Below are 20,674 nucleotides of genomic sequence, written 5' to 3' on the forward strand. Positions count from 1 at the left end.
ATTATAAATAGGCCTACAGCAGAGCTTTTCCAGCATCACCAGAGGTGTGTCTAGACTGTCAATAATAATCTTCTGTTACTTTTGCTTGTCTTGCACACGCATGTGCGTCTACCATGGCTCCTCCATCTACACATAAAACACAAGACATGATTACCCCCCCCCCCCCCCCCCTTTACAAATGATGTAAATTCGCACCAAACATCTTTAAACTATAATATAATAAAATATACAAATCAACAACAAATAGGCCTACAGGGGGAAACGATATACATAGGGGTATCATATAACAAGTAACCGAAATATTAAAGAAAATAAGGCTTTTTTAAAATTGTAATAATAATTGCTTTACTGTTTTTGTGGACCCTGGACCCTAATTCTAAACGTATGTGGTTGTATTGAGCATGGACTTTTAATGTAAAGCTGTCCATATGTAATGAAAAGACTCGATACAAATGTTTTATAAATCAAAATCATTTTATCACACAAATATAATGCAAATGGTTAGTTCAATCAGGTGATTAACATAACAGCTTGGGACGCCCTCTGGTGACGTCACAGTGTAATGCTACGGGACGCCATTAGTGACCAGCAGCAAAAAGCGCGGACCTTGACAATACGGGTAAAATAACACGGTAAGACAATTTTAATTAACATTATATCATCAACTTAAACATTGTGTCGAAGTTAAACACTCGCCGAGGGTCAATTGAAGAGTTTTAACGCCACCGTTTATCGCATAGTAATGGCGACTCGAAGGTCGATGCTAATCTACTTTTTGGGCCTCTGTGCTGCCGTCGTTTTCCAGCCCCCAAACCCCGCCTCCGAGATGCTCTGAGTGGACAGCGAGGACAATATCCCAATGCCATTGGCTGTGCTTTTCTGTCATTCACAGAGTGACAGAAACATGTTGCTAGCTGATTAGCCAACAACAAGCAGCAACATGCCTGAACTCTGTGCAACAACAGCTGTACTTTTAACGGTCAAAATGTGCACATATTGTTATTAACAACGGCAGCATGGGACGGCATATAAACACCGCGTTACAAATGTAACATATGCGCCATTTTAAACAGTTAGCTTTTACTTTGGGGAGGCTTTGTAATCCATTAGCTAGGTTGCTAGGTAGTAGTTGTGGTGTGTTTGGCCAAAGCCTGGTTTATACTTACTCGTACAACGGTCGACTCGACTGGCGTGCACCGTGTGCCCTTAATATAAATACAACAAGCGAACATTTCAATTCCAGTAGGAACGTTTCATTGAACAAAATATGAATGTCTGACTGGGCATCTTTTTTTTAAGGATCAGACCAGTGCACCCAGAAGCTGTTGCTGGGAGTGCAAAGTTACTCAGATGAGCAATATTTGAAGAAATCAATCCATTTCACACGCTTTAGAGCAGTGGTTCTCAAACGTTTCATGCCAAGGAAGGACCCCAAATTGACAGTTTTCCCCATTTTTTGAGGGGCCCTCCCATGTCCTGCTTTTAGTGTGTGTGTGTCTGTGTGTAAACACAAACTTTGTCCTAACTCAAACCATTAAATGCATTGATAATGAATGGCAATTTTTACATCCTCATCAACACAAACATTAAAAGCTGGACATGATGATATATGATGATAAGAGTGCCCCTCAATTCACACGGGTGTGATTATTATTATTTTTTTTTACATTCTTTATACAGTAGACGTGTATTGTATATTTGAACGTCTCTAAATGTTCTGATGAATTGAAAATGATGGACCCTGTTGTAAATGAGCGAACAGTTTTTGTATTGACTTGTGCTTTGGTCTGAATTGTTTAATGTACCCATTCTGCATACTGTGAAATAAACATTTCAATCAAGCAATCAATCACATTTATTAGCCTGTGGACCGCCATTTGAAAAAGATATTCCAATGTTAATTTAACCCTGAAAGTGTACAAATGGAACCAAATGGACCCGTCCAATTGGTTCCATTTGTACACTCTGAGTTACAGACCCATATGATAAGGGTCCATTTGGTTCCTATCTATCAGTAAGCTGGGGACTCGAGGACCCCTTGGGGTCCCTGGGCCCCACTTTGATAACCAATGCTTTAGAGATGATTGCTGGCACTTCCGAGACCCCCTACTGTTTAAAGATGGATTTGCACAGCTACTGTGGATACAATAAATATTATGTGTGTTGTTCAAAATGTTTAAATAACTTCAATGACACAATTTTCTATTAAACTATGGAAAACAGTGGTTTAATTGGTTTTTATCTTGTCTAGCTGATAGCCTATAGTTTTACCCAACAGTTCTTTCAGTTTGCCCCTGTAAGCACTAGATGGTGACAAATAGCTAAGTTTGTTCTCACAGTAGTGAAAACTTATGAACAACCTTGTGTGTGTGTGTGCGTGTGCGTGTGCGTGTGTGTGTACCAACCACTTTTACAGGTTACTGTTGGTTGGTTACCAACATTTCAGATGTAGCAGTTGCAGTTCTGTTTTACCCTATTTGGTCTGTAGGCTACAGTAGTGCAAATGCTTGGGAACTGTTGGATTCCATCAGCCACTGTGGCTACAGTCTAAAACTTTGGTTTCCTTTACTGAATAATAGTAGTTGTAGTAGTGGGGGAATAATAATAATAATAATAATAACTAGAAAAGTCGCAATTTTGAAAAATTGCAAAGTGTGTTTGCCGCAGTCGCTTACATAGGCCCCTCCCCAATTTGAAAATGTCTATAACGCTTGAATAGTTTGGTCTACTGCCCTTCAAGGGAATTCATGTCTTTATAAACGATTGTAAAACATAGATTGGTTACGTAACCAACAACAGCCAATTAGCTACTACAAACGTTATGCAAAGCTCGGCCAATCACAGCGGAAGTTGGATTACTCCGGAATAACCAATTAGCTACTACAAACGTTATGCAAAGCTCGGCCAATCACAGCAGAAGTTAGATTACTCCGGAATAGTCTGTTTGCCCAAATGGCAACCAGAATATAGTTATAAACGATTGTAAAACATAGATAGGTTTCGTAACCAACAACAGCCAATTAGCTGCTACAAACGTTATGCAAAGCTCGGCCAATCACAGCGGAAGTTAGAAGCGGAAGTTCGATTACTCCGGAGGAATAAAAAAGTGTCACAATAACAATAGTTGCCCTTTGGGCAACCACACTAATAATACATGTTTTTCTTGGCATTTTCTATTTTCTAATCAAGATTTCTCTCTTGATTGCAGGACTTGGATCACAGCGTTGAAGCCAGCAATCAGCTTCCCATTCATATCTGACTATTGAGACATGTAATATGGATCAAAACTTGATCTCGGATGTAGAGGTTGTTGCGGACAAGGTGCCTCAAAATGAGAGAGAAGTTGAGATGTGTGTAACCGATACACCGGCGGCTGAGAGTGCTGGGCCCGATGAAGCAAGTGAAGAGCAAGCCGCAGTGGGGGTAGAAGTCCATGTGCCTCGAGATGGAGATGACGTTTGCCCCGTTTGTGCGTTTGTGGCTAAAAGTCCGAGAGCACTGAAGATTCACACGGCAAGGAAACACGCACAGAAACGCAAATTCAAGAAGGAGCCGTCAGAGTCCGAAAAAGAGTCTGACAATTCTGACGTGGGCCCTGCAGTTGAAATACAGCAGGAGAGCACGGTTGAGGCCACACAAACGGAGGAGGAGCCCGAAACGGCGAGCGCCCCCCCGGAAGAGGTGAAAGCAGTAACCAAAGATCACGGGATATATGCAAAGGGCTCTGCTTGTGAGGGGAAGCCCACACCCAAAGAGCAGGACGCTTTGGAGGAGGACAACCCCGTCCAAGAGAGGCGAGTGAGCAAGCGAACCCCAAAACCCAAGATGATTCATTCCTGTGACTACTGTGGACAAGAGTTCAGGGACAAGCCTCTCCTAGATCTGCATACCAAGAGAGTCCATGCTAAAGACATACCATTGATATGTGAGTATGGGATGTACCCTTGTCCAGGGAAAGTGCAAAATAATATCCATAACATACTGATACACCCAACATGTTATTCAAGATACAAACTTTCTGAAATCTAAGTACTAATAACTGCTATCAACCAGGGAAAATGCTTATAGTACAGTACAATATCGTTTATATCGTAGCTGACGGTAGCTGTCCAAAACTGTTACTTTTCAGGAAAGAGAAAAAAAGAGTTCCAGTCCATTTATTGTGTATTTACTATTTTGTAATGATTGTTTATGTTATGTTATAATTGTTATAATTATTAATTAATCAAATATTAATATACATAGTATTAAATATGAATCCTCTTCATTGTTGTTGGTCTATTATTCATTCATTGAACATAATAGTCTGTTCATAACAACATTACATGAGGGCAAGTAGAAACAGGAGCCCATTGGCTATTCAAATCATCATTTGAATCGTCATAAAAGGAAGTGACAAAGTGGGAGATGTTAGCCTGCATATATACAAATAAGAGCTTAACTTCACCAAAAACACTTTTGTCGCTAGTTTTGCACATTATTCCAAAATGGACGACAGTCAGTAGTCGTTTGTTTACCACCATATTCACACGACGGCAAGTAGCCATCCTGCCATTAACTGAACTAGACCGGTGCCCGGCTGTTAAGCACCGAGTCAGTAACGATGGAAGTTGGAGATCCATACCCCACCCGGCTATGCAATACCCGTTGTACCCGGGTCAGAGTAAATGTTCCACCCATCTGTCTGTATCCCTTTTATTTTTAATTATAGTTTTATCCCACGATTTTGTAACCCATTTTTTCACCCAGTGTCAATTATCTAATGTAATCCTGTGCGCTACACCTCCTCTGCCAACCTAGGGGGGGGCAGCAGACTGACCATATGCTCCCTTCTATGCATGAGGAGTCCAAGCTGCTTCTTTTCACCTGACAGGGGAGAGTTTCCCCGGCCGGACGTAGCGCGTGGAAGGAAGTTCAAGGAACACGTTATTCCGACGAGTTCCTTTCCCCTACATCAGGCTGGCCAGGGGGAGGTAGTTTAGTGACCAGGATTACTGCATGTTTTTGTGAGGGTACCTCCGCTTGGGGACACGGGGAGAACATGCAAACTCCACACAGAAAGGCCCTTTCGCCAACCCCGCCTCTGTGTCCCTTTTATGCCCATATATGGAGATTTCTGTATCTGTCTCTCTGTGTCCCTTTATTCCTTTATATGAAGTTCTGTGTCAGGCATGGAGTGTTGTGATGTCAGAACAGGCCAGCTCCATATATGGACCCTGGGCAGGGGCCCTGTCCAGAGCCCGGGAAGAGGCCTTTTGTGGCAGTTCTGGACAACACTGACACTGGGCACTGCACGCCCTGTGGGGGTGTGGAACGCATGTGTAGAATTTGAAGTCGGTGGGGCGAACGGTTCTCGAATTACATGCATTACATCCAGTAAACACAGACGTACAGACAGACAGATGTACAGAGACATGGTGCATTTATTGATAGATGGCGAGTGACTATGGTCTATTGATGAAAAGCTTGCTCTTGGTGTCTACTAGGATGCCATGGTCAGCTGTTGATTGGTTCTACCCCTCCTTCCTACAATGTTGTACCAATATTACTATTTTACATATTATTATCTTTATGTTTACATATTTACATATCAGTGACTTTACTTCTTGTCTTCCAGTCGAAGTTGATGAGGAGGAGGCAGATGAAGAGGAGGCAGCTTCAGCTTCTGTCTGCAACGTAAAGGTTTCCCAGACACAGGCAGCACCAAAACACGTCCACAGCAGGTTCCAGCAAAGGTGTACCATCTGCGAGTTCAGGGTTAGCACCCCAGCACTGCTGGAGAGCCATGTCAGAGTCAAACACCCCACCCCTGACTGGTATCACTGCAAACTCTGTCACTATGTTACTGCCACATTCGAGTGGATGGAGGCCCACTTCTCGGAGAGCCACCAGCCAACTGTGCTTTTGAAAGAGAAAGGCTCTTTGGAGGACTACATTGAGAAGGTGAAAAGAGACCTTGGTGGAAATCGCACCCTCATCCCAGCACCCATGGACGAAGAGTCTCAGGAAGCTGTCGAGGGGTGTGTGCCACTGCCAGACGAGGAACGGGAAGAGGAAGGTGCGGTGGAGGCCGCTAAAGCCATACTGGCCAAGGTGGACCAGGACATATCCGCTAAAGCCATGCTGGCCAAGGAGGACATATCGGACGAACCTCAACCAGCCAAGAAGAAAAGGGTCAGATCAAAGCAGGGGACTACCACCACTTGTGAGTATTGTGGCCTGGTAGTGTCCAGTGCTACCAACCTCAGTGTTCATGTGCGCCGTAAGCACAGCAAGGAGTACGGCTACAACTGCATTCTCTGCAACTACAGCTGTGTGACAAAGGGTGACATGGACCGCCACTGCATCACCAAGAAACATGTCAGACGTGCCCAGGAGTCCGCCAAACAGAAACGATCAGAATCTGACTCGGATGTGGCAGCACAGAAGGCAGAAGCAGCCCCATTGGGCACAGATGGAGATTCTGAAGCTGACAACGGCTCTAAAGACAACAGTGGAGAAGACCAGGAAGAACCGGACATGAGCCCCAAAAAGAGCAAATATGACTCTGTGAATGCCTGCAGCCATTGTGACTTCGTGGCCCATTCGATCCCCTCACTCCATCTCCACGTGAAGAGAAAGCACACTCGAGACTTTGAATATGTGTGCCTGGCTTGCAGCTACTACGCTGTCACGAGCAGGGAGATGTCTCGCCACGCCTCCACTGACAAGCATAAGCAGAAAAGCCGGAAATATCTGGAACGGCAGGGGAACAGTGAGCAAAAATCACCCAAGTTCCCCGTCATTATCGACGTCGTGTCTTCTGCAGAAGAACCTGTTGCTTGTGCTGACAGTAGCCATGGTGCTCTAGATGGAGAGAGTCCTGCTACAAGCACAGAGAAAGCAGCTGCCGCTCCACCCGATACCGTGGAAGCTGCCACGGTATCGGGTGCTGCCGATACCGTGGAGTCCAGGAAAGATGTGGATCAAATGGATGTCATTGTTGAGGAAAACCCAGAGGTTCAGATAGAAAACATCACATCTGACCCTGGAGGTGAAGTGAAGCCAGCCAGTCATGATGATATGGTGGTAGCTGTGACGGCATCTCAGACCCTCTCTGAAGTGGACGAGGCCATGGAGGTAGAGGCTGTGGACGACGGGGACAGTCAGGAGGATGGACAGGAGAGGGACAGTCAGGAGGATGGACAGGAGAGGGACAGTCAGGAGGGCGAAGAAGGGTTCGGGGACAGCCAGGATGGTGAGGAGGAGGACGAGGATGATGATGGGGATAGCATTAGTGTAGACGTTGACACAACCGAAGAGAAAGAGGACAGTTCTTTGACTGAGATGCATGTGTCCAAGGCTCCCATTTTTGATGCCAGCATCGTGTCCGTGAAGGCCCTCACTGAGCAGGAACAGGCCCTGCAGCAGCAGGAGGGCATGGCGCCAGAGGGGGAGACCGCCGTAATGTGCCTGACCGACGGGAACAGAGTGTTCCCCGCCATCGCTCCCACGGCTCCGCCCAACCCGCACGTCAAGAAGATCAAACACTCCCTGGTGAAGGTGAAAAACGAGAACCCCGTCTCGACCCGCATTCGCTGCGACGATTGCGGCTTCATGGCCGACGGCCTCAGCGGCCTCAACGTGCACATCTCCATGAAGCACCCGTCCAAAGAGAAGCACTTCCACTGCCTGCTGTGCGGCAAGTCCTTCTACACAGAGAGCAACCTGAACCAGCACATGACCAGCGCCGCGCACCTGCGCAACGAGCAGAACAGTGTGGAGGAGCTGCCCGAGGGCGGCGCGTCCTTCAAGTGCGTCAAGTGCACGCAGCGCTTCGACGCGGAGCAGGAGCTGTTCGTCCACATCAAGGAGAAGCACGAGGAGCTCCTGAAGGAGGTCAACAAGTACGTGGAGGAGGACACGGAGCAGATCAACCGCGAGCGCGAGGAGAACCAGGGCAGCGTGTGCAAGTACTGCAGCAAGGTCTGCAAGAGCAGCAACTCCATGGCCTTCTTGGCCCACATACGCACACACACAGGTATGTAACATTACATTACATTACATTACAGTCATTTAGCAGACGCTTTTATCCAAAGCGACTTACAATAAGTGTATTCAACATAGGTAGGGAACAAAAACTACTAATCACCAGAAGTCTTTAGTGCATTTTCTGCAAAAACAAGCAACCAACGTATTATGCTCCCGTTTGATGCACACACCCTATAGAACCTGTACAGTACCTCCAGACACTTCTGTAAAGATGCTTTTTATTTGTGTGCTGGTTATTTCAGAAAATGTGTGGTCCACCAAGCTGTTTTTAATTTTCCTCCTGATCTTCAGTCATGTTACGTATCAATTATCATAATAATCCTCCCCGCTTCTAAATATCTCCATCTACCTGTTAGAGCAGGGGTGGGCAACTTTGACGATGGCGAGGGCCACTAGTTCCACACTCACTCCATAGGGCCACTAGTTCCTCCAGAGGGCCACTAGTTCCTCCAGAGGGCCACTAGTTCCTCCAGAGGGCCACATTGCATATTACTGCCGTAGCAAAAATAGACGATCTACAAGCTCAAAACGCAAATTGAAATACGGATTTCCTTTTGCAATTTTAATTGGAATCCTGAAAAGTAACATTTTTATTTAATTTCAAATGCATTTAGTTATACTTATGTTAACTTTATGAACTTAAATGCAAATACAATGGACATAAAAAATGTAATTGTTGTAACAGCTGAAATCAATAATATATATATCAGATTTCTGATATTAACCTGCGGGCCGCATTAAGTGAAGGTGGGTTCAGCATGTGGCCCCTCGGGCCGCCAGTTGCCCATGTGTGTGTGTTAGAGAGATATTGTTTCTCTGACATCTGCCATGTTTTTCTCGCATCTTATCTGCAAATCCAAGTAGTATATTGAACGAAGGAGCGGTCAGTTACGCCCTGTTCTGGTGGTGCTCTTTAGATATACATAAAATAATATAGGGTGCACGCTGCACATCAAAAAACAAGAAAGAGAACAACGTGTGATATGTCCTCTTTTATTTTCCTGAACCAATTATTTGGCAAAGGTCGCAATCATTCAAAGAGAGTGTTCTTCATACACTTCTGGCTCTCACTGATGTCAATACATTTCCAGCATATGATGAGCCACAGTTCCAGAAAGGGAGAGTGGGGGAGCAGCCCCCCCTACAGGCCAGAAACGGTCTGTCTGGAATTGCACTCTAAAGTAGTGCTCTAGTACTCCAGCAACCGGGGTGTGGAGTGGGAAATGTGGTATATATATTTTTTTTATTGTCTATATACATTCATAAATCCACCTGCTGACCGGCTGTCAGCATTGAGCAAGTTTTGAGGGGCCCCAACCTCTCCTATGCACAGCTTTGTGTGTAAGGGCAGATTCATACTCCTATTTTACCGCTGTTTCGTCAGAAATTTTCAGTAGCACCGAAGAGCCGACTTCAGGACGGTACCTGCCCCCCCGAACCTCAAATAACGTCACATTGTAGGCTCTACAGCGCCGAACCGACTTTTATTCGGCTCTAAAATAGGAGTATGAATCGGCCCTATGTCTGTCCGTATGAGTTGATTGGCTGAGCACGGAATATGATGTATGACCATGTATGGTGATAAGAGCGCCCCTCACGCCACACGAGCCATAGCCATCATCACAAATGTGATCAGGTCATCACATTTAGGCAAGTGACTATGGCCGAATTTAGCCCAAGGAGTGTTTTTTGTGCAAAACGAATGCTTAGAAGGGATCCAGAATCATGAAAACCCCCTAGTTTGACACGTCACATGCTACTTAAAGCAGTGGTTCCCAAACTGGGGTCCAGGGACCTCTAGGGGGTCCACAGCTAAATGATAGTTTGGAACCAAATGGACCCTTAGTTATGGGTCTGTAAGTACGAGTTAAATTAACTTTAATCTTACAATACAAATTGGGGGTCCCAGAGATAGAAATGCCATTCAATGGGGGTCCGTAGACTAATGCATGTCAAACTGGGAGTCCTTGAAATGAAACGGGTTGAGAATCACTGCTTGAGCCGTCAAAATATTCTCTCATGGGGGTCCCTGGAATATATTTTTAAAATGGGGGTCCGCGGGCCAATTAGTGTCAATTTGGGGGTCCTTGACATGAAAAAGTTTGGGAACCACTTACTTAAAGCATAATGACATTTTTAAACCTTATAACATATAACCCCCTATAAAATAATTTGCTGGTCAGCAGGTGGATTCATGAATGTATGTTTATAGACAATATTTTAGGCCTAAAGATAAATAAAAACAAAAAAAGCTTGTTGGCTGCCGGACTATAGTGTTCTACACATGCCTTCTAAATTAATACTTCTCACAAGATTTTACAAAAATGTAAAAAAATAGCAGATGTACGTACAGGCTCGCTGTGAGTTTGTAGATCTGCTATTTTTGAATAGCCAACGCAAAAAAATATAAAATAACACAGATGCTTTCCCGGTTTTAATGGGCTACTCTAGAGGGATGTGAAATGTTAAGGTTTTTTTCAATTCATTTTTTATTGTGTGTTTGCGTGCGTGCGTGCGTGCGTGCGTGCGTGTTTTCTTTCGTTTTTTTTTTTAAGTTGACTTAAAAAACACTTAACTTAAGTTTTATTTTAAGTTAAGTTTTTTTTGTGTGTGTGTTTTTTGTGTGTGATACAGCTGCGCCCTCTGGTGGCGGGTGGGTGGTGTTACAGCGTGACACACAGACAGACACACAGACAGACATGTTCTGCTAGGTCTCATAGTTAGTGCTCACTGCGTTAATGCGCAATAATGGAAATAGCTGACAGAAAGAATTGTTTCAAATATATCATCTGACAATAGAGTGTTGAACCCATAGGTATATAATATATATTGTAGTAGTGCAGGCTAATGTGCAGGCTAATGTGCAGGCTACTATCTGCTCCAGCCAGGTAATAGTCATTTCAGGATAGTAGAAGGTAAAGACTGATTGAGCCTCAGACCAGCTAATGGACCACAGATTGGGATTCCCTGAGCAATGCCTTGGTCAAGAGACATGTGCGACTCATAATTGATGTGTCCATTACCGAGACTCAGTTGTAATTATAGTCAATAAGTCTCTGTAAATGTGTTAAAGCTTAGGCTAAAAGCATTGGAGGCCCCGAAGAGAGGTGGGCTAATAATTTAAAATAATCAATGCCGACGTATTCAAAGCCCTTAATTTCCCTTGTGTGTGTGTGTGTGTGTGTGTGTGTGTGTGTGTGTGCGTCCAAGCTTGTGTGTGTGCATGTGTGTTTGTCTGTGTGTGTGTATACGTATGTCAGCCTTCATGCCTAGTTGATTATCCTCAATCCATTAAGATTTATCTTGTCATTTATAATGCAAAGCAGGCCTCCGTTGGTCAGGATGTTGGCTGGGGGATGTCCGGCAGGTTAAGAACAGAGGGCGCTCCATTACTCTTCTCTGACCATGTGTATTAATTGCTTTTAAAATCAACTTAATGCAGGAACGAGATGTGAGGGCGCCATCAATAAATGCCCTTCTCTACTTCCCATGGTCCATCCCTCCTTTCAGCCCAAACTTTAATGGGACTTTAATTGAAGTGCTTGTGTGTGTGTGTGCTTGTGTGTGTGTGTGTGTGTGTGTGTGCGTGTGCGTGCGTGCGTGCGTGCGTGCGTGCGCGCGCGGCAGGCCTACTATTACTACTTCTTAATTGCACTCATAGTGGAGTGGCGTCATAGTGTGTGTGTCTTTAATTGAAGTGCTGAGCTCTGTGTGTGTGTGTGCGTGCGTGGGTCTGTGTGTGCGCGTGGCAGGCCTGCTATTACTACTTCTTAATTGCACTCATTGTAGAAATGGAAAGCCTGCCATGTCCACGATCAAGTGTGCGGTTGTTTGAGGTGCAACAGTGTTGAACAGTGTTCAAAACAGAGACTGTCCCTGGTGTGTCCTGGCATGAGGTACTGGCATGTGGTAAACGGGGGTCTGATTCCATTACATTTAGCCAAATGCTTAATTCAAATTAAGGACATTCCGTATAAGGTGCTTCCTCACATTGTCCGCCAATGTGATCTGTGACTGTGTGACATATTGTAGGGCTGCACGATTATGGCTAAAATTATAAACCTGATTACTGTGCTTGATTATCATTAATGGTATTATTTTAGTTAGAGTAGGTAGATTCATTTATTTGTATTGCCTTTCAATTTTGGACAAATACGGATTTAGAAGGATCTTTACAGGCATAAAAAGAAAATCATACTTGTGTGAAATGAAGGGTGCTTCACTCCTTTAAACAGTGTGTTATTGTGTAAAACAAAACCAGTTGTATAAATAATTGTATAAAGATGTATAAATAATTGGCCCCATGAGTTGACGTCTCACGTCCATAGACTTGGCTGCCACATGACGACACGTTTGGTACCCTAAACAGACATTAAGAGTCCATAGACTTGGCTGTCATTCGATCTTTGTTAAAAGTGCTCTGAACAAATATAGACTTGGCTGCCATGTGATGTAATTTCAAAAGCCAGGCATTGGAGGGGCTAGCTCCCCTCAAAAACCGATTGGACAGAACATGTAAAACATGAACACACAAATGCCAAGAAAAACACAACAAAAAGAAAAGCTGTTGTACATATCAATTACATTATCTTTTGTCGTACATGTGTAACACATATTTATTCACCCAACTCCACTGCCACCCACACAATACATCTCATTCTTGCTCACCAGGTAATTATGATTTGTGATTGAAAAGGATGCTTTTTTTCTTACATTTTCTCTGTAGCGTATTGACACCATTTAACAGGGGTTGACAACTTGACACTAACGGTTGCCCAACTGCCTGTGGCACACAAATAAAACGTTTGGGCAAGCAGAGTTTGCTTTCAGGTTGCGAGATGGGCAAGTGCATTTGTTCTTCATTTAACTCTTTAACATTTAAGGTCAAGTTTAGTCGCTTCTGTTGCCACCACAGACCTCTTCAGCCGTAAGACCTTATTTTAAAGAGCCACCAGCTGATTTGGTGAACCGGAAGTAACGAATTACAATCAATCATTTCCGGGTCAGCCGGTAGATACTTTCGCCTAAATTAATTTACCTTATGGGCGTGACCTTTGGGCAAGTAGAACTTGACCTGTACTGCCTCTGAGTCCTTAGTGTCAACCCCTGCATTTACCATGCTAGACCGGTGCCTGGCTGTAGAGCATCAGGTCGGTAACGATGGAAGTTGGAGATCCATGCCCCACCCACCGCCGGCTATGCAATACCCATTGTACCCGTGTCTGAGTACCCGTTCCACCCATCTGTCTGTGTCCCTTTGCCCATATATGGAGATTTCTGTATCTGTCTCCATTTATTCCTATATATGGAGTTCTGTGTCAGGCATGCCCAAATATGGAGTGTTGTGATGTCAGAACAGGCCAGCTCCATATATGGAACCTGGGCAGGGGCCCTGTCCAGAGTGGCGGTTCTGGACAACCGTGGGTCAGACCGACTCGACACCAGGCACTGCAGTCTCTGTGGTGGTATGAAACACGTGTGTCAAATTTTAAGTCGGTGGGGCGAACGGTTCTCGAGTTACGTGGATTACAGACATGCGTACAAAGACATGGTGCACTTATAGATACAGTAGTAGATTAAATGCAGCTGACCAAATAACATGTTTAAATTTCCCCGATTACAAAATTGTGAAACATATAATAACAATTTTCATGTGTCTATTTCTACTGTGACATTGCATACAATCTCTCCCGGTGACATGCTAGCGTTATGTCCAGGGCGTGTACTTGTACATCAAGATGCCTCACCGTCACACTACGGAAACGGGTGATGGACTCCACATGGCTCATGAACCGCTGGTTCCCGAGGCTACTATACTACTGAGATGTAGTAGTATCTACTACTGATGTAGATGTACTATCTACTACTGAGATGTGCTTCAGGTCTGTGAGGCATAGCAAATGTCTTACTATAGCTCTATAGCTTTTGAATTTGGCACACTTGTCACACAATTTGAAACACCCTGGTTTCAAATGTGTTGAAGATTATTATGTATAAGAGTAATAAGACACAAAAAAAATACACAACTTCAATTAGTGGGTTCTGGACTGCTTCAGTTCAACAAAGGGTAGAGCCAACACACCATAGCAGGTATAAAAACGTCTTTATTCAGCTGACAATGTTTTAATCCTCTTGTGGATCTTCATCAGGTCATTTTAAATTCCCAGTGTTACTCTAGTTCCTATAGTTGTAGCTCTAGGTAAAAGTGTTACCAAGACATGTGCCTTCTTGGTAAGACTTTTTACCAAGGCAACAACTTTAACCATAGCAACCTTTTATAACCATAGACATCGATAAGAAAAGATCATCCCCATTTTAACTGACTTGAGTCATTGTGATGTATGTTGAACTGCCTTCTTATGAACAGCATGTTTACATACATGCATTACATTACATTACAGTCATTGTTTTGTATTCGTCTTCAGGAGAAATGTTACTTAAGGAAATTAAAGTAATGACACCGAGGCCCAAAATAGATGGATTTAACACAAAGTCAAGGGCATACTCAAAGGTTTCCATTGAACTATACAATGTGTCTTAGTGTTGCCTTTCTTCATTCGATTGAGTTATGTTGTTCATGAGATTACATTGCCCCGGTCCATTTAGGCTGCTCTTATTTGTGGAATGCACCTATTGCTCCTCATTTTGACACCGTGTGCCAGTTATTATTATTGCTAAGTTCCCTCGTTACATTGAATGATTCACCTTTTGTGTAGTGGTCATTTATCCATGGAGCTTGTTTGTGAGGCTGCGAGGCAGGACTGCGGTGCGGGGGTCCGCCAGTGTCCAGATCCTTTTAATTAAGACCCACTTTTTATTCTCTTGATTAATCAGTGAAATCAGGGAACGGTAGTGGGAGGCTACACACAGATTTGTCAATTTGTCCCTTTAAGGAAAGCGCGGGGGGGGGGGGGGGGGGGGAACACATGTGCACTTGCATTTTGCCAATGCGGGTGCAGCTGGAATTAGCATTTTGAGGTAAATTGGTCACTTTTTCACTGGAGCAAGCTGTCTGACCTCAGACTTAGCATATAGGGAAGGGGGTGGCAGAGTAATGGCCACACACTCATGCGCGCGCATGCTCCGTTACTGTGCTTGAATAAATGACAGAGAAATAAAGTTACGAGTCTATAGCATTTTGTGCTATTGCGTATAATGTCTAAATGGTAAATGGTGCCTTTATCCAAGGCGCTTTACATAGATTGTGCATTACATTCACCCATTCATACACCGATTCCGGCTGAAGCCATGCAAGGTACCAACCAGCACATCGGGAGCAATTTGGGGTTCAGTGTCTTGCCCAAGGACACTTCGACATGTAGACAGGAGGAGCCTCGATTCGAACCGCCGGCCCATGGATCATTGGACGACCTGCTCTACCTCTTGAGCCTCGACATGTAGCTAGGAGGAGCCTCGATTCGAACCGCCGACCCATGGATCATTGGACGACCTGCTCTACCACAGTCGCCCGAGGGCATAATACATCAGTGGACATGATATTTAGTGCTCAAAAGTAGTGTTGTTTTCGTCGACTACAACCATGACCAAAAATGTTCGTCGACTACCGTTTGTCACTGAGGAAAACTAAATAGAAAATAAATAAAAACTAAGCTACGATGACTACAACTAAGAGTAAATATACTGCCAATTTCGTCAACAAATAAAAACTAGACTAAAATGTTAGGGAGGGACTAGTGGAGAAGAGATAGAGTAGAACTAAAAGACAAGTCATTTTATGCTTGGTTACATGCTGAAAATAGCAGATCTACAAGCTCACAACGTGCCGTGGCACAACGCGTTGTGAGCTTGTAGATTGGCTATTTTCAGAAAGTGTAAAATCAGCCATTATGACGCCATCAAGGCCTGCCAAAATTCATTTTAGTCGACTAAACCAACAGTAGATTTTGTCGACTAAAATCTTATGATATTTAGTCCACTGAAACTGGACTAACACTAAAACATTCCAGGTGACAAATGTGACTGAATGAAAATGATTCAAAAGACTATGACTAAAACTAAATCAAAATTTGCTGTCAAAACAACCCTGCTCAAAAGCAGCTTCTTTTAAAGATGATGCTGGCCGATAGTCCGAGTCTGGCAGTGTGCCGCGGGTTCGACTCCCGATTCCGACGGCCTTTACTGCATGTCACTCGGACTCCCCCATCTCTCTCCCCCATTTCCTGTCAGCCTACTGTCTGTCCCTCTATAAAAAATATAAAATAAAGGCGAAAGCCGCAAAAAATACCATTAAAAGGTGATGCTCAACGTTAACCTGAGAGAGGCGAGTGTAGCCTGTGTGTAAGGCTGGGGGGGAGGGGGGGGGAGGGGGGAGTGGAGTGAAGCATTGCAAGAGGTTCCTCTCCCTCTCAGGAAATGAATTAGTCATTCCCTGTCTTCGTCTGGGATGTGAAGGGGAGCCACATCGCCCCTATGTGGATGGCAGTATTAATTTAACATGACACTGCATTGATGGTCAATTTCAGTTTCACGGAGGCTGTTTAAGTGGAGTGGTGGAGTATTAATATGATGAGATGTGAGAACTGAGGGATGTTACATCTCTCTTCTCTCTGCCATGTCTCATACTCTCTGCCATCTGGACAAATCAGGTCCCTGCGCGCCCGTCTCTCGCTTCACCTCATTTTCACTTCACTTTTTTTTGGTGTGTGTGTGCGCGCTCGTGTGTGTGCGTAGGTCTGTCGGTCTTGGTGTGTGTGTGTGTGTGTGTGTGTGTGTGTGTGTGTGTGTGTGTGTGTGTGTGTGTGTGTGTGTGTGTGTGTGTGTGTGTGTGTGTGTGTGTGTGTGTGTGTGTGTGTGTGTGTGTGTGTGTGTGTGTGTGTGTGTGTGTGTGTGTGTGTGTGTGTGTGTGTGTGTGTGTGTGTGTGTGTGTGTGTGTGTGTGGGTGGGTGGGTGGGTGGGTCTTGGTATGCGTGTGCTTGTTGTGTGTTCGTGCATAGAGGTGTGTGTGTGTGTCTGACATGCAGAACCTATATGTAGGTGTATGCAAAACCAACAGAGGCCTATATATGCGTGTCGGTGTATGTTTATGCTTGTGTTAAGTATAGACTGTGTGTGTGTCTGTGTGTTAGACGTAGCACACTGTGGGGACATGTGAAAAGAGACTGGGATTTGCTGCTGCTCATGTACAGACACCCACCCTCCCTCCCTCCTCTCCCTGTTTATGGGCCTTGTTAGCACAGGCATGCCTTTCAATCTTCGTTACCGGCTTAAAATTCGATGTGTCGTACTTCCAGCTCGCAGCAAGTGAACCGTGTATGAACGAATTAGTAATCTACACAAAGTGCTTAATCAAATCAGCGGCTGCCCCCGGAATAAATATTGCAGTACGTCTTGGGATATTTTCACGGGGAGAGGCGTTCGCTACGAGATGCATATGTTTATATCATATGAGACTCCTGCTTTAGATTGGAGTGTCACAGTGTGGTGGTGTGGCATTGGACCGGGCCCGGTCCCGGTCTACCACTGCCAACAAAATATTCCTTTATGGCATTCCTCGCAATATGCATTCAATTTTACTGGTATAATCAAATTCCTTGTGTGGCGGTGCGGGCCTAAACTGGAACATTTTCATAATTGTATTTGACTGAATCCAGATCTTGGATGAACTGTCTTCCCTTTTTTTACTGACTGATGTTTTTGTCACTTTCTATGATTGGATAGGTCCCGGTTTGACATAAATTATCAGGGTATTGTCGTAGTAGTGCCCCTTCCACCCATTGCACACTTGCAGTTTGCAGAGAGAGACACGCAGCGCGCCCATCAGCAGCCCTCCCCACCCTGCTCTTAAATGACGGATTGCAAGTGTAGGCTGTGCCACTCTCTCAAATGGCTGCCCCACCCCACTGGATTTATTAATGACAATAATTAGGGAGAAACCTCCCCGCGAAGCCCGCCAGAGTGATTAGCGCTTTAATGATGGAACAGGGGTAGTGTGAGAGCACGCGGAATTGATTTACGTATTCTGCCTGACCTTTGGAATCCAATTTATGCAACCACGGGCTAAAGGAAGAGTAGGTACGAGATGGAGAAGAGTGACAAGAATAGGTCGAGAATAGATGGAGAGTGAGAGACTCCTCACACTTTGGGGATTTGGCTGTTCTTTTGGTGGAGACGGGGCTGAAGAACTGAACTAAAATGCCTGTTGTTAGTTGGCTGGGAAGTATGCCAATACTAAGGCACACTAGTGAGGATCTGACAAACTGAACAATTGTACTCTTCTCCCTATCTGGCACTTTGAAGCATGTAGCTGAATACAAAAAAAGGGAAGGCTCTGCCGAGACCGACAGTTGTTGACGATAATTGATTTGATTGAAATGGACATACATTTGTTGTGTTTCAAAAACATTGCTATTGTAGGACTTTGTTACCTTTACTTGCCACACTTTGTTTTTCAGGGTCCAAGCCGTTCAAGTGTAAGATCTGCAACTTTGCCACTGCCCAGCTGGGGGACGCGAGGAACCACGTGAAGAGACACCTGGGCATGAGAGAGTACAAGTGCGACATCTGTGGGTGAGTTACAAATCACTCCCGCCAAATTAAATCAATACTTCTAGCTTTTGATAGCAGGTATGAAAATAACTCTCATCTAAACGTTTGAGACAAAGGTAAATTATACTACGAAAGTAAGGTGTTGAGGCTCGCCTTCCCCTCACGCCTCAACAGCGACTGTGTCCACATTAAATAAGGCCATTTTGCTACAAATGCTCCACTGTTTGACTGTAGAAGACTACTGGTTTGTACTCTCACTGGTATGTACTATGTGAGTGTTTTGAGTTTGTGTGCATAATCCTCAATTTCCGCTTGAACTGCTCCCTGAGGCCGTGCTCGTACAGAAAGAACACGAGAACGTATTCTTCTTTGTCAACTCGCCTAGTTAGACAAAAGGTTAAGAAAATGGAGTTGAGTTTACGGACAATTCATCATTCCAGTCAGTGTAGGCATACACATACGGTATATTATTACACATGATCAGCTTTACAAATAATCTCAGTCAATGTTGTGCCTTTTTATATAGGTTATTCAATGTCTATAAATAGTCAGCGCAGCGTTATGGTTCTCATCCCGTTAGCGTGGACCCCCTGCATGCGGACCATATGTTCTGTTCAGTTCCATCCAGTCCTATGATAGACCTCCCCACTGTCTTGCCATGTTCAAAAGGACTCACAGGCTGTTAAACACGCAATCAGGGAATAGAGTAAATTGTGGGATTTTCTTTCTCCAGCCATCGCCGCTTCTCTGCGGCGATTATCGCACGCAGATGAAGACGTATGTGTGGTTATTTAGCCGTCTCCCTCAGTGTAATTCTGTGTAAACTGTTCCGTTTAGTTCAGTCGTCGAGGTTTTTGTTCTCCTTCCCGAGCCTGAGCCGAGCGAACGAGCGAGCGGGGGGCCAGCCGGCGCGTTTATTTGCTCCCCTCTCTGCCGTTTTGCAAACATATTATAGCAGGGCAAACAAGCTTTGGTTAAACACCGCGTCTCCTTTAATGAGGCGAAAAGGCTCGTGTTTCACAAGCCCTTCAGCTCAAGCCCTTTTCTTCTGCAAAGCGGTGTGAACGTGTGGCCCAAAAATGCTAGTTTTTACACAGTAAAATCCTCAGTCTTAGGTTTTATGCATTTGTAACTCTGAGAGTTTACAAACATGGATCAAATGGAGGGTCCATTTGGTTACATTTGTAGAGTCTCAGAGCGCACGCACGCACGCACGCACGCACGCACGCACGCACGCACGCACGCACGCACGCACACACGCACACGCACGCACACGCACACGAGGCACCAGCACTTCTCCAATATGCCTTTAAATGGGCCTACTAAATACAGCCGCTGGTTTCACAAATCATGCGAGTGGAGGAGCTATGTGTGCTGCCAGTGGCAGCCAGCGGTGACAAATGGTCCCTGTGTGTGCGTTCAGTGCTGACTGATCACCGGGGCCATCTCTCCTCTTGACTAAAGAGCAACAAACAAAGAGTCCTCCAGAAGCACCCTCATTAAGGCCACAGCCATGCACACACATCATCAGCGCCGTGTTTTTTAAGTTTTTTAAGATTACACGATGCACGCATACTTTTCTTAAGCCATTGAGACCTGAGACCATGCAAATGTCTTCCAAATATTCCAAGTATTTCATGTCAAGGACCCCCAGAATGATCCGTATTAGACCGCCAACGCCCATATGAAAATATTTTGTTCCAGGGAACGTTAAAAACGTTCCCTGTGAAAGAATATCTATTCAAAGTTTTGCACCCATTTTCACATTTTTCAAAAATAGAAGATCTACAAGCTCATATCGCGGCACCCCGTGCCATGCTATGAGCTTGTAGATCTGCTATTTTTCAACAGCTAATGTTTAAAATAATGGTTAACTTAAAGTGGTTAAAAGCTATAAGATGACACAGACACGTCCTCAGGTCTAAATGGGTTAATCTGAATCTAAAGCAGTTGCTAATGGGTGGCCATGTTTCAGGTATAATGCGATTTCGTTCCCACCCCTATTTTGTTTTGTTTTAGGTGACCTAGAAAAAAACAAAATTTAGATTACAGTGCTATTAAGCTAGGCTTTCTCCTGCGGATACTAACGACGGTGTGATATTTTGCTTAACGGAACCCAGTTTTAGCTAATGGGATG

The 20,674-nt window shown here is 44.5% G+C and overlaps 1 protein-coding gene across 1 annotated transcript in view; it reads left to right on the forward strand.

The window, feature by feature from the left end:
- Window positions 1-537: 537 nt before the first annotated feature.
- Window positions 538-20,674, forward strand: part of LOC306925101 (zinc finger protein 407-like) — a gene marked incomplete at its 3' end in the record, with an annotated part of 76,562 nt that continues 56,425 nt past the window's right edge. Inside the window, exons 1-4 of the mRNA XM_079503780.1 lie at window positions 538-632; window positions 3,209-3,925; window positions 5,618-8,020; window positions 18,444-18,558. Of these exons, the coding sequence (XP_079359906.1) occupies window positions 3,277-3,925; window positions 5,618-8,020; window positions 18,444-18,558 (3,167 nt within the window). The 5' untranslated portion in view covers window positions 538-632; window positions 3,209-3,276. The remainder of the gene's footprint in view (window positions 633-3,208; window positions 3,926-5,617; window positions 8,021-18,443; window positions 18,559-20,674) is intronic.

The sequence above is a fragment of the Electrona antarctica genome (genome assembly GCF_951216825.1).
Source record: "Electrona antarctica genome assembly, chromosome: 6".
Taxonomy (NCBI): Eukaryota; Metazoa; Chordata; class Actinopteri; order Myctophiformes; family Myctophidae; genus Electrona; species Electrona antarctica.